The sequence below is a fragment of the Branchiostoma floridae genome, chromosome 4 (genome assembly GCF_000003815.2).
Source record: "Branchiostoma floridae strain S238N-H82 chromosome 4, Bfl_VNyyK, whole genome shotgun sequence".
NCBI classification, from domain to species: Eukaryota; Metazoa; Chordata; class Leptocardii; order Amphioxiformes; family Branchiostomatidae; genus Branchiostoma; species Branchiostoma floridae.
The window spans coordinates 3,885,689-3,900,297 of record NC_049982.1 but is presented as its reverse complement, the minus strand read 5'-3'; the positions used below and the strand labels follow the sequence as shown (position 1 = coordinate 3,900,297).

At 41.5% G+C, this 14,609-nt stretch overlaps 2 protein-coding genes across 9 annotated transcripts in view; one reads left to right on the top strand and one right to left on the bottom strand.

The window, feature by feature from the left end:
• Positions 1-2,495, bottom strand: part of LOC118413217 — a 23,250-nt gene extending 20,755 nt beyond the window's left edge. Inside the window, exons 1-4 of one of the 2 annotated variants that reach the window (XM_035816440.1) lie at positions 2,295-2,495; positions 2,109-2,189; positions 1,589-1,701; positions 278-350 (exon numbers count right to left, since the gene is read on the bottom strand). The gene's annotated coding sequence lies outside the window, so the exon portion shown is untranslated. Of the gene's footprint in view, positions 1-277; positions 830-1,588; positions 1,702-2,108; positions 2,190-2,294 lie in introns of those variants that run through there. The other variant, XM_035816441.1, reaches the window with a different exon arrangement.
• Positions 2,496-7,934: 5,439 nt separating this feature from the next.
• The window catches only part of LOC118413209 (MAP kinase-activating death domain protein-like), a 69,877-nt gene continuing 63,202 nt past the window's right edge, over positions 7,935-14,609 (top strand). For 4 of the 7 annotated variants that reach the window (XM_035816427.1, XM_035816432.1, XM_035816431.1 and 1 more), the window contains exons 1-3: positions 7,936-8,146; positions 11,245-11,393; positions 12,677-13,171. In XM_035816427.1, coding sequence (XP_035672320.1) covers positions 11,266-11,393; positions 12,677-13,171 — 623 coding nt within the window. In that variant the 5' untranslated portion in view covers positions 7,936-8,146; positions 11,245-11,265. Of the gene's footprint in view, positions 8,147-11,244; positions 11,394-12,676; positions 13,172-14,609 lie in introns of all 7 variants that reach the window. The other 3 variants (XM_035816429.1, XM_035816430.1, XM_035816426.1) reach the window with 1 other exon arrangement.

Below are 14,609 nucleotides of genomic sequence, written 5' to 3'. Positions count from 1 at the left end.
CGACCCTTTTCGGTAGCGTGTATGTCGGGTGAGCGACACTATAGCATGAATTCGAACTCCCAACCACTTGGTGCAGAGACAGGGTCGCTAACCTCAGGACTACACGCGAGACTGCTAGAAACCCGTTAGTTATTAGAAAACTGCCCATACATACGTACTTGTAGGAAAGACATGTCCGAATGGGACTGTACCATTCAACAAACAAACTGTACCATTCACACTAAACAAACAAACAAACAAACAAACAAACCGGAGGCTAGGTATGTAGGGTGCTCACCTGGCTGTTCCGTGTGACAGAGATAAGAGTGAGGACGTTAGTAGGGATCCGTGGTCCTTCCTGTGATCTTTCGCTGCCCGAGATTAAAACACAACATGCACGTTAGCATGATGACAACAAGATTGGTACGTTTGGATATGGTAATTGGTATGTGACAATTTGCGTTGGTTAATGCCGCTGACGTAAGCACAATGGTATTGGTCGAGAAAGGCAGTGTGAAATTGGGGAAGACTTCTGACATTGGATATGGTGAAATAGAATAAAATTTGATAAAGATGTATATACGTGGAGAACAGTTGTAAAATGTAACATTTTGGAATAAACTGCAGGATAAGTAAACAACAAAATTGAAAAGCATTTTTTCTCTTTTCAACCAAAACGGGAGAACCACCATTCCGTATTTGCCCTCAAGTGACCTCGACAGAAATAGGATAAATTGTTACTTTCTCTTCCTGTTCTGAGTTGGATAACCGTTGCAAATTACTTTATTATTGATTCATGCAGCATTTATTAAATCTTTATCTTATTCACATATTTTCATAGAAATGTTCTAGGAGGCGCTCTCAACTCGCCGATGCCATTTTCTTGTACACAATTAAGAAGCAGGTGTACTGGCTATTTTCTTCTCTCAGAATGAACAAGAACCGTCCGTTCCAGTGGTGTAACAATTATGGAAGTGTGCCTTCCCTACCTTATTGACATTCACTTGTAACGGCTATAATCTGGGACTCTCAGATCGGTTGCTACGCGTTAGGAACTCGTGCGCAGCCACGACCAATCGTCACTAATGATATGTGCCATGGCCATATCATCTGGGTATCAAAGCATGTCATTATATCTTTTGTAATATTGATTACAATTAGCCCAGATTTACCAGAGAAGTGACGAGCAACGTCTCATGGCTAGCAACGTGAAAGACAAATTTTGATGCAAATCTTAACAACGTAATATGAAAAAATTATAGGCTGTATATTGAGTTGTGATGAAATTGGAATTTGATGCTTTGACATTTCAACGGGCTCATTTATGGCACAATCATAGGAAAACGTATGTCGCAACGTTTTCTTTCGAGTACCAGGGCTTTTTATCATTGCATGCACTTTAAAACTTATAGATTTTAATCTTTTAACGATTATGTGTCAATACATATGACGTTAGGAGGTAATTGTTTTTTGTCGGGCTCTGGAAAGACTAACCAAATATATCATTCTTGAGCTTTAAGAATTTATTCGTAAGTTATTGACAGCACTGAAAGCTACTGACGGTACTGACAGCTTTCATGCAACAATGGTTCAAACGAAACAAAATTACCTTTGGCAGTTTGATTTGATTTCGGTGCCTGTCTGTGTGGAGGAGCTGTGTTGCAGGTTAGAGGAGAACATCTTTAGTCCCACCCTTCGTTTGACGATGACCTGCTCTGCAAGCTAAACATTATAGCAAGCTTACTAGTGAAGTTCATGTGTGTGCCGCTAGGCTACGCCATGCACGCAGTCACATAACTGAATTATATGACATGTACATGTATTCAATTTAAAAGGGGAATAAAAAACGATCGTTAAATCTGGCGGGCCAAATTTAGGTTACACATACTGATTTTATCTATTGTGCATGTTCGTCCCTTTATAACGTTAAAGCTGCCCTTACATAAACAAGCATAATGCAGTGAGACCCGGTGGTAGTGAAACCTTGGCTTTGGACGTAGCATGAAAGAATGCATGTTATTCGAGAATGCAGAGCACTAAATTTCACATTATCATTTCATATGCATTATGCGTTGTATCCTGTTTCCCCTTTATGGCAACAAGAGAAAACAGCAATCAGAATATCGCACCACTACTAGGCTGTCTTGAGGTTCCTGGAGATGACCTGTCCTTAGTGCTGAAGGTTGTGATGTGGTATTCAGTACGATATGCTGCGCATTTCAAGTACGAAATGTATTGCCAGGCTACCGAAGACAGTCTTCACAGATCTGTCGGTTCAATCAATAAATCAATCAGTAAATCAATCAATCAATCACCTCTGCTAAGACGTCAATGCCCTGGTAGTACTTGGATGGCATTCTTCAAATGAGAGGAATAAGGTGTCACTTCTTCCGCTGCAAAAGGCACAAATACTTATTCGTGTGGCAAACGGAGTCTTATAATGATGAGTTGCTAACCCCCTTCCCACACACGCATGATTTGATTTTTCATTATTCTCTATGCTATGATCATTTCATTGTATTTCAGAACTTGATATGTCTTTTTTCTTTCATTAACTTTTATCGTACCCTGTTAGAGGGGTCATTTGACCCCTGTCTTGTACTTCAGTTGGGTTTTTGTTTATCCTTTACAGTATTTCTCTGTGTGTTATATAGAATTGTGTTCACTCCCTTTGCCCTTTGGAAACTGCCCGGTCCCTTGATGAAAAAAATATCGAAGAATAGATACATTAATCAATCTGCCTGCATAGACTGACATCTTTATTAGAGCGTCTAACGTGCCATCGTGATAGATATGATTACCCGTCTGATATTTCACATTGGCTTGAATGATGAGTATCCCCCGAGCTGAAGTGACGTGTGATCACGGAAAGATTCCGTAGGTACCAAGCTGTGTAACCTCGTGTACGAACTGCTATGACAGGGGTGCTAGTGTCGCCTAAATGAGAACAGAATTGCAGTAGATGCTACTCGAAAACATGCGAAAAATGTCCAGAATGATGTACGAAATGACTATTATCTTGAAGGACCTGCCAACTTCTAAGTAGTAGTATGTAATCAATACCAGCTCAGAAAAGAACGAGATAATACCTAGTCGTGCTTTGGAGTACTAGAGCTGTCAACGCAGAATTACAAGAACATGATAGAGGTACCTGTGCTCCCAATTTGTCGTGTATTGCACTTTTTTTGCCACCACTTACCGTAGGAGCATCCTAATACTTAATAGCTTTAAACAGCGTTTGAGGCTAGATGTGCCAAGGCTAGGTGTGCATGGCACATTGTTCAGTGTAATACAATCAGTTGCTGCCGCACTGCGTGCCTGCAAAGCTAAAGGGCTGTTATAATATATACCGGCTATGTAGATACAGATACATTTACATATACAGATCGGTGTCATGTGATTATTGATTTATTTATTTCACGTGACTTGTGATGGATGTCACGTGTGTTCTATTCCTGGAAATCACCGAAAGATAAGAACGTCACGAGAACAGGATTAAGGGCAAGCGCATTCGGTTCGGAGGGGATGTGCGGTATGATGGATGGATCACCCGCGGTTTGGAGACGGACTTATAAGACCTACTATGGAAAACAGACGGGGATTCCTGTAACCTGACCGATCCCAACAAAAACCTGCCGACCATAGTCTTTTTTTTGGGGGGGGGGGCATCGCTGGCAAAGGACATAACATTTCTTTCAGTCTGAAATGAGTGATGAAACGGAAAGCAGGATATGAAAGAGTGCTTTGTGTTTTTTCACAGACTTCATGTATTTCACACTCTGTTTGATGCATTGAACATTTGATAATAAGAACAATAAAACCAGTTTATCAATAAACTAATGCTTGTACACGTATAACTACAATAAAATGTCGAAAATATCTGCTGCAATTCAACATTGCTGAATTGTTTGGTCAAAATTTAAAAAAAAAAAAGATAATCAAAAGAAAACCCCTACGCACCAATCCTGCTTTTTTTTCAGTACCATAATCGGAAACACAACGTTAATTTCCCCATGCCTAATGAACGCGTTAGCTGCGCTCTTTGACTGCGCAATTTCCCGTCCCCTTAGTGAATGGAGGCCAGTCATGTGCCTCCGATGACGTCAATGGGAGATGGCGCAGCTCGTTACCGTGGCTGAGACGGGAGAGTATGACATACATCTTCCGGTCCTCAGCATCAAACACATGGTACTGGAGACTGGAGGGGCCTCTAATTGATGTATGAGATCGGACAAGCTGTTATGTGTGTAATAACCTCTATGTGACGGGTACGACGGAGATATATATATATGCCGGGAATGGTACATACGTACATACGATCGGGAGAGTATGTCACACATCTTCCGTTCCTTATACTATCAGACACATTGTACTGGAGACTGGAGGGTCCTCTAATTGATGTATGAGATCGGACAAGCTGTTATGTGTGTAATAACCTCTATTTGACGTGTACGACGGAGATATATATGCCGGGGATGGTACATACGTACATATGATCGGGAGAGTATGTCACACATCTTCCGTTCCTTATACTATCAGACACATTGTACTGGAGACTGCAGGGGCCTATAATTGATGTATGAGATCGGACAAGCTGTTATGTGTGTAATAACCTCTATGTGACGGGTACGACGGAGATATATATATATGCCGGGAATGGTACATACGTACATACGATCGGGAGAGTATGTCACACATCTTCCGTTCCTTATACTATCAGACACATTGTACTGGAGACTGGCGGGTCCTCTAATTGATGTATGAGATCGGACAAGCTGTTATGTGTGTAATAAACTTTATGTGACGGGTACGACAGAGATATGTCGAGAATGGTACATACGATCGGGAGAGTATGTCACACATCTTCCGTTCCTTATACTATCAGACACATTGTACTGGAGACTGTAGGGGCCTCTAATTGACGAATGAGATCGGACAAGCTGTTATGTGTGTAATAACCTTTATGTGACGGGTACGACGGAGACATATGCCGCGGATGGTACATACGATCGGGAGAGTATGTCACACATCTTCCGTTCCTTAAACTATCAGACACATTGTACTGTAGACTAGAGGGTCCTCTAATTGACGTATGAGATCGGACAAGCTGTTATGTGTGTAATAACCTTTATGTGACGGGTACGACGGAGATATATGCCGCGGATGGTACATACGATCGCTCAACCGTGTCACGGCCTGTGCCGCGTTAAGTGTCTGTGTATTGATTTTATTCCGTGTCCTTGAATTGACGTCGGGATCTTAAGAGGCTTCCTTTCCTGGAATGTTAACATTCCAAGGTTGCGCAAGTAGGTTGGTAGGCAAAGGATATGAACATGGTGCTCTCATAATTGGGTTAGTTTGCATTTAATTCCTGGAAAGAAAAGGATACAATGTTGGCAACCTTAAGCTTTAGCCTGGGTACCATCCGGGTAGTAGTTCGCTCCTATGTTCACTTCTGCTATAGTAGAGAAGCGAATGTGCATGTATATAGTGTATAATGAATGTCAGATGTCAGAGCTAGAAGCGACTGTACATAGTGTATAATAAAGACCGGAAGGAACTACTTTCCTTGTACCCAGGCTAGCACTAGGCAATCTTGGAAAAATAAAGTTGCCTTTTTTTTGGGGGGGGGGGGGTGCATTTTCGAAAGAAATGGCGTCCTCTGATAGGTTTTGAATGGCTTCAATCCATTGGAGGCCGAATGTGATGCAGGACTCGGGGGAATAGCTCAAATAGAATTATGCTGGCGCCGCAGTCGAAAGCCTTAGCACTGCCAACATACAAACAAGCGAATTTCGTGGTTTTGTAGTAGAAATTTCTATCTGGCAGAATCGGTGATGATTCCTCCGGTAGAGCTTTTAAACTTCAATTCCTGTTAGGGGGAAGTACCGGTACAGAAAATTCAGGCACAGGTACAGTGCAGATCCAGAGGATCAGGTCCGGACCGGCCAAACAAGAAAAACTGGTTTGTACCGGCACACCGTCCGGTACCCACCCCTAATTTCTGTTACTTTGGAATGTCCCCTAACACAGTCCTGTACAGAGTCTCGGTTCGGAACCGATACACGTAGAATCGCCTTTGTGCAGTATTGAATTTTTCATCTATTTATTTGTTCATCTCAAAACGGGTGGGTGGCCCCTAGAATATTTAAAACTTGATTTCCAAGGGGCCCCACCATGCATGTAAAACAACAACAAAAAACGTGTTACACTCCGATGGACAAAAGCATACAGTAGATCATGTGAAAACCAAGGTGTAATGTAGGAACCAACGTTGTACATCATTGTCCATTTTCACCAAGGAGCTTTTATCAGATAAAACCTCCTTGTTTTTTTATTTTTTTATTTTATTTAACAGTATGCAGTATTTTTTTAATCGAATATCATCTTCTCCCGTGACGAATACTCATGTACACGTAGCTTGCATCTATTTTCAGCACAATCAGCATGTCAGTCACGGTCATGTGCCAGAGATTGCTCGCTGAGTTTATGACGTCAATGGCGGGAAGCGCTTATCCGCTTCCACAGACGCGGGGGCGCGCACTGTGGCACGGTACAATAGCTGTTGACCTTTTAAGTTCAAGTGCTTATTTTGGAAGTGCTAGCTAGTAGAAGAATGGCCGAGAGAGGCCCGTGCGTGGGATGTTCCAAAGGGGAATACATCCGAGACATATGCGAAAGTGAAACTTACGTACGGTACTTTGATTAGTGCGCTGGACACTGTATTTGACAATTCGGGTCGTGAAGAGAATACTGTTTCCATACGCTAGCACTATATTACCATTATAAATAGGAGTTTTTGTTGTTGTTGTTGGTGGTGGTGGTGTGTGTGTGTGTCTGTTTGTCTGTGCGCGCGTGCGTGTGTATGTGTGTAGTATGGGAAGATTGTCGTGGCCCGGGCCAAAAGCTGGCACAGGCTGGCATAAAAATCTAGACAGGAATAAGACAGTAAATTCACATAACAACAAACAAATTGAGCAAAAACTTTACTGTTTCATTGGTTTTAAAGAGACACCACTGCTTCTGGCAAGTCAGCCATTCAAATCAGACAGGACAGGTAGGTAGCGCGTGTCTGGCAACGCATTTCGAAGGCTGACCGGGTTTGTGTACAAGGCAAGGAAGTATGTCATTCTGGTTTTTATTTCCTTCAAATGTTGTCAAATATCAAACGCCACCAATTTTTTTCCATACCTTCTTCAATAGTCTCTTGTAGACCTGTTTGCGCTTTTAAGTGTTTAAATGTCAATATAAAAAGCTGTTGATGTTCTCGTGAGTGGTACTTTAGGCATAGAAATGTCAATAACCATTATGTGCCGTTAAATTGTAATTGGAACGCAGTTACTTTTTCTCTAAATTTAGCCACATACGTAACCCGCTAGACGTCGTGACGTCACGTTATTGTGTGGTTCTCTGAGTACTTTGCGTGTAAGCAAATTTGCGCTCATGAATCATTTCGCACTTACAGGTTGTAATTGTCACACGGCTTTAAAACGCGAGCAAACACACATGCGGCGTTTGGATTTGGAGAGCTAAAAAAAACAACAGGTGAAACCAAACGGCGAAAGTGAGTATGATTATGTGATATTCTCTGCACGCATGTACCATTCATATACAGTATTTAGCACTATTCATATGTTTTGATACTGTATCAAGCCTTATGACATTTAGACAGTCGTTAACGAACATATTTTCGAAATATGACCGTTACTTTTCCGATCATGAACCCTATCTCACCTCTGTAGTGAAGTAGTGAAGTATTTTTTTTATTTTTTTGGTATTGTTTTGATAGACTACTTGTACTTCTTATCTATTGGTAAAGTAAATATTCAGACTCTTACACATAATCAAAATTTAGAAGTGCATAAAATATGCTTATTGGCAAAATTTACGAGGAAAACAAAACATGTAAGATGATATCTCGGTCAGCAGGTGTAACCCCCCGCGCGTGACTCCAGGTGGCACGTTCCGTGGCAGGTCCCGGATGTTCCAGTACACACCTCTACAAGATGGCGCCGTCAGGGTTTGGGTGATCCCTAGAATTATTTATTTCCAGACGGAATCGGAGCTTTTTCGTGCCGCCCGCTGCAACAAACGTTACCTATGCAAGGAAGGATGAGAAGTGCGGACTGCCTCCTCAAGCCGGTGGGTTAACAGGTGTCCGAAGAAGGTAATTTGATACCATATTTGCATCCGGGTTTCCATTTGCAGCGCTGCGCTGCGTACTTGTGTCACCTTCGTGTATATCGTCTGCTCGACCTGTCCATCAACATAAACGTTTGGACATCCCAATTAACCGGCAAGTCCCTCGGACTGGCTCAAGCCGTTCTTGCTTAGGATTCATTTTGTTCGTGTGTATTTCGGGTCAGAAATTAGATGTGATGATAATCGTACGACGATGTAAAACGCACAGACTATGGCGGCCATTTAACAAAACGTAGCCGTGCAAAAGCAAGCAGATTTTCCCCGCACTCGACCGACCATTCTGTCAAACCTCGAGCATCACAAATTGAAGCGGGTGTTGTCTGACGCAGGAGGCCATTGTAGCGAGCTGTTGGTTTAGCGGGAGGGTGGGTTTGCGCAGGAAATGTCGACTGAGATGTTTTCTGAGTGCGGAAGCGCGGCGCGCGCACTCACGAAGGACAGCATCATCAAACATGTATGAAACCGCCCTGCGAATCGAACAAGGTGACGCAAGGTGACGTGATGACGTCGGCACGCTGCGACGCAATGAAGTAGATAAAAAAAACCCGCTCTGCCGATGTCTTGTCGTTGCAGAACGTTGTCTGCAAAACGACTCTAGCACAGAGCGCGGCCGCCTACCCTTAAGGTATACAAATCACATAAATTGGCTCCTAATTGTAAGCTCTATACCCAGAGGTGATGGTGTATTCCCCCGCAAAAAAATGACTGGACCGGTTTTTCTGGCGGATGTCACCAGCATTTCTGTGAATCTCTCGTGCAGAAAAAGGGGTGTGAGTTGTGCAGTTTAGTTGTCACATGTTTTGTCATGTATTTTGATGGTTTTTTCTCAAACAATATTGCAGTGTAACAGAAAGATATTTCTATGGTTTACATTTTGTGTCATGGTTGTGTCCTTGTCTGATTAATGATTGCAGAAATAAGTTTTTATCAGATTTTTCTACTTCAGTCTACTTCAGATTTTTCTACTGCAGCTACAGCAGATTCCTTTTGTGTTCTGGTAGATTTACGATAGCCATACTCCTTACACTAGGTATACCGCATTTTGTAGCTCTTGAAGATTTCATGATTTGTGTGAAGGGGGCGTGGTGGTGTCACAGTATGGGGCCCAAAATCCAATCATGTTGAGGTCGTATCAAGAACTACTGTAAATGCAGAAACTTTCGCGGTGGATTAATGTTCGCGGTTTTCGCGGCGGCCGCTTCCCCGCGAATTTAAAACCACCGCGACCATTTTTCCGTAACAGTAAGAGATTACAGTGCATGGCGCTACCGCGAAATTAAATCCACCGCGAAAAGTCCATTTTCCCGCAACCGCGAAATTAAATCCCCGCGAACTTTAATGCATTTACAGTATTCCCACATGCCAGATATCAACTTGGAGGCAATCCACCCAGGCATTCTCTGGTTATCACGGTCACATACACAAACATAGACACACAGTCACTTAGCTGAAGCTGAAGTAAAAACATATCATTTTTGGCAAATGTGAAAGATGTAACGTGTTACACTCCACAGATGTCCTTCATGAAAGCAGGCACATGTGGCCTCAGGCTTAGTCAGGGTATTGACCTAAGTAAACACATGTTGGCTGGGTGGTCAGGGCCACCAAGTAGCTATAGGAAGAAAAATCAACTTGAACATACTGTAAATGCAGAAATGTTCGCGGTGGATTAATGTTCGCGGTTTTTGTGGTGACCACTTCACCGCGAACTTAAAACCACTGCAAACATTTTTCTATTATGGTATCAGACTGCAGTCTGTGGTGTTACCGCGAAAATAAAACCACCGCGAAAAGTCTTTTTTCCCGCTACTGCGAAATTAAATCCCCGTGAAGTTAAATGCATTTACAGTATTGTTAATGTACCTTTCTGTACATGTAGCTTACTCTCCAAGCAGAGGGTGGTGGACAAAATCGTGACCTTTTGCTTTAGTCCGTTTTTTTATAGATGAAAAACGGATGAAAGGAAAAGGTCACGATTAGATTTTTTCCTCCAACCTCTGCTTGGAGAGTACATGTAGCTGTCATTCTTGCTTTGCAAACAAGGTCGGATCATGATTTTTAAGCCGCCTTGTTTTCCAGCAATCCTTATAATATGATAAGTTATATGTAAAAGCTGATATAGTGATATTATTGCTGATAGTAGTTGTAGTCCACTGTGTTCTGGTGCTGCAGTAGTCTGGACACTCTGCAGCTGCAATCAGTATTGCTGATACATTATTAGAAAGCATACTTCCGTCAATCTAGCTTTTATAAGAATAAAAGAGTGTTATTGTGTTGATTTCTTTGTTATTGTTCCAATGTAATGTATTTAACTGTCAAGCAATAAAGAGACTTTTATTTAGAAAAGTTCAATCTTTCTCCATGTATGTTGTTGAAATAATGAGTATTGCACACAAAGTACCGATTAGATTTTATAACTGCTGTTATGGAAGGAAAATTACAGAGTAACTGGTCTACTTTGCAGTGGGCCATGCATATGGGTGTTTATGTTTTGTTACAATGTTTGAAGCATGATGAAGAATTTCAGTGAGTCTAGTCAAAAGGCATCCTTTATTCCTTTGTCATTGGATATCGTATGACACGAAATGAAAGGAACATCTGTTAACAAAACTGAAATCTATGCACTGTTTATCCAGACATGTTTGGACAATGATTGTGACAGTCATCTTCTAAAAAAAAATCAATCGAACATGTAGTTGTAAGGTTTATATTGCTGATAGTTCAATACATTTATGGCTTGATGTTTTATGATTTATGCCCAAGTCAAATTTTTCAAGTTTTACAACATGTTCCTGCCTATTTTAAGGCATACAAATTTACTCGGCACTTGAAATTGAAGGCTCAAACCAGCTTATTGCAAAATGTATATTAGATTTTCTTTGGAATCAGAATCATTCAGCCCTTTGCAACTTGGCCCTTTCAACTTGGCCCAGCACCAATGCTATGTCTATGAGAAGATGATTAATTTTGTGTGTGTTTGTGTGTGTGTGTGTGGGGGGGGGGGACAATTGATGCAGTAGATAAGAATTTTTGTCCAACAGACGTTTCTTGTTGCTATTACAGTGAGAACAGAATAAAGCAAAGATGTCGGGAAGTTTAGCAGGAGGCGACCATGCCCACTTCTGCCCCAGACTTCTGGACTACATCGTCATAGTGGGAGCCAGGAATCCCAACGGCAACAGTGCCGCACAGACACCAGAGCTGCTACGCAGGTACACAAACCTTCCCTTGGGGCTAACTTTCCCTAAACCAAAATAATGTCAATACACAGATTATATGGACTTACATGTATATATGTGCACTGGTGTTACTGCATGGAATAAAATAAGGCAAAACTAGATGTGAACCAGTTGGTAGGAGAGTACTAAGTAGAGTTCTAGGCGACCATGGTGGTTGGGTGGCACTCACTGTCTGAAGAAGAGTGGTACCTGACATACAGGTAAGTCAAGTCAGGTTACTTTGGTTGAGACTAATTGTTATCTGCATAGGCCATGTCAGTTCTTAATGGTAACAGTCTCTAAAGACTTGTTAACCCTTCCTTTGATATTTACATTCAGCAACTCCATACTAATGTTAAATTGAGTGTTAGTTTGAATATCACATGCACTATAACTGCTCCCTATTTCATGATTCATAATCATCTGTGTTCTGCATCTGCAGTTGTTGAAACATCCTATAGTTGCACATATACTTATATAGTCTGTCTTTCATCATTTATGTACAATTTGAGACTGCAGGGAACAGTGAAGCTAAGTGAAAGTAAATGGGAATGGTTTTGTTTGGACAAGCTGCTGTTGTTTACAAACACTGCTGATCCAAGGGATTAACTTGTGTCAACAGTCTGTGAAAACATGCTGTGACAGGTTCTACTTTTGGTTGTGTTTCTTTTGTGTGGAGAAAAATCCTTCAGAGGAAAACTAGTTGTTGTATTATGACTATACATGAATCAGTTTAATATTTACTGTCCTCTTTTAGTATTGCATCGCTCTAAAATGAACATTGTCATTTATCGAAATTCATGTCAAAATCTCTGTCTGCAGTTTATATGTGTGTAGCCTTTTTTCTACAATGAAACTGGTATCGTGTAAGGACTTGTTCCATCATATTTGTTGGAAGAGATACACATGTACATTTGCTATACAAATTCATATTATAATTTTGTCATATTATCATGGAAGCTCATGTTGGGAATAATCACAATGCTGAACTTTCTTCTAACACAAAAGTACGCATGGACAATTCTCAACAACCACACGTCTGTAACTCTCGCGAGTTTATGTTCTGAAGTGATTGGTCATCAGTATTGATCCTGAAGAAGGCGACAGAGGTTGTGGAAAATTCGATCCGTGTGTACCTTTGTGTTGGGAGAAAGTTCAGCATTATACTATGATTACTACCAACACAGATGAGCTTCAATGATATTAATATGACACAATTATTATATGAATTTTCATAAAGCTTAACATTGTACTATAATTGTGTCCTGACTCCCCAGGTACCCAGTGGAGGACCATGAAGACTTTCCCCTCCCCCCGGACGTTGTGTTCTTCTGCCAGCCCGAGGGTTGCATTAGCGCCGGCGTGAAGCGCGTTTCCCTTCGGGAGGACAACTCTTTCGTCTTCTCCCTCACTGAGAAGGACTCTAACCGCGTCAGGTTCGGAATGTGCGTGAACTTCTACCGCCCGTTCGAGAAAAGAAACTCGACCGATCACGGCGGGCGGGGCTCAGCCGGCGAGCAACCACAGACGCTACAGAAACCCAGAACTGAGTCCATAGACGGGGACGACGAGGGGTTGGAGCCCCAGACGCACAGGCGGAGACGGAAGCAGGGCCGCGTGAGGAACAACACGCTCACGTCCCTGTGCATCGTCAGCCACCACCCCTTCTTCTCCACCTTCCGGGAATGCCTGTTTATCCTGAAGAGACTGATCGACGCCTGCAATCAGAGGACTGGGGGGAAGAAAGTGGGAGCAGCCAAGGGGACGTTTAGGTGAGGAATGTGTTTTATAACATAACATAAGCCTTGGGCCTAGGAAACAAAATGCTGTGTTTCCTGTTTCCCTACCTATCGTAGAAAACCTGCCAACCCTAGACTTTTTTTTGGGGTGGGCAGTGGAGTCATGTAGCTTCCACTAAGAATTATTATTCAGCCTGCGTCCTATTGAAGTAAAAACACTGCTTGTTCTATCTATTCTAATGAAGGATAAATGTAACAATTGAATCCAAGTTTAAGTTTGACATTTCAAGACAACTGTCCTCATCCATTTCAGTTAACTTTGCTGTATTGTAAGATGTATTACTGAGAGTTTTGGCCAGCCTAAAAAAATTACTAGAAAAAAAATCATTCCCACTTACCCTAAGGGCTGAAACAGGAAACTTTTCCCTAGGCCTTGTGCTACAATGTGTGTGTTGTGTTTGTGCTTCAGGGTAAGTGCAACATGATAAGCAATTATGTTCAGAATGGCAGAAAGCTCTCAGGAAAAATTGTGAAAAATATTGACAAAAACCTGACATGTTTGAGACTTTTAGAGATTTGCTGTGTATGTCTATTTTCAACATTAGTCCTCCTTAGGAACATGAGTAACCTTTGTTACATGATATACTAAATAGTGCTGCCTTATCTTGCCGCTATTCTGAAAATGCTGTCAGACAAGTGACCAGTTCGAGATAATCCTCAGAAATTCACAGATATCCTTTCCCCTAAGTGTATTTTGGCAACTTGACACAGTGCAGGCCTTCATGTGTATGGTACGATATCTGTAAGACCACTATCAGAATTATAGGGTAAATGTTCGCCTTTTACTTAATCAGGCCACCTGACTTATATTACATGTATTTTGTTTTTTAGTTGTAGAGGGCAATCATAATATATGACCCTTCAAGAATTCCCCTTTCAAAAAAAAAAGGCAAAATATATGCATGACTTTACCTATTGGCTTGTTTGATACTGCCTGTAGTATTATTACTGTCAAATGACCAGTAAATTTAAATCGTGAATAAGAATTTGCCCGCAATATCGTTATGATATTGGTTCATTTCACCTTTAGTCAATAATACTAATTTAATGGCATGTGTCTTGGTTGTGTCCCCTGGCCAAATGTATGCAAAGAAAATAGATGCAACTGTGCAATAACCTTGGCAATACCATTATCATATTGATTAATTTCATTATATCATGTCTTGCAAATTTGATGACTAATTGCTTCTTGGGTGTGTCACAGGGCCTAATATACGAAAACAGTTACACCTTACTCCAGCCAGGGTCTTGGAAAAATCATTAGCTTTTAAGTTTTAGTTTCGACTTGAGGATATTACATTTTGTTAATTTGGTCGATGCAGCTTTGTTGGTAAAATCACCGAGCCAAATGTGCCGGTACAAATTGCATCGTACATAAGATCTTGGCACTATTCCAACTACGAACATGTAC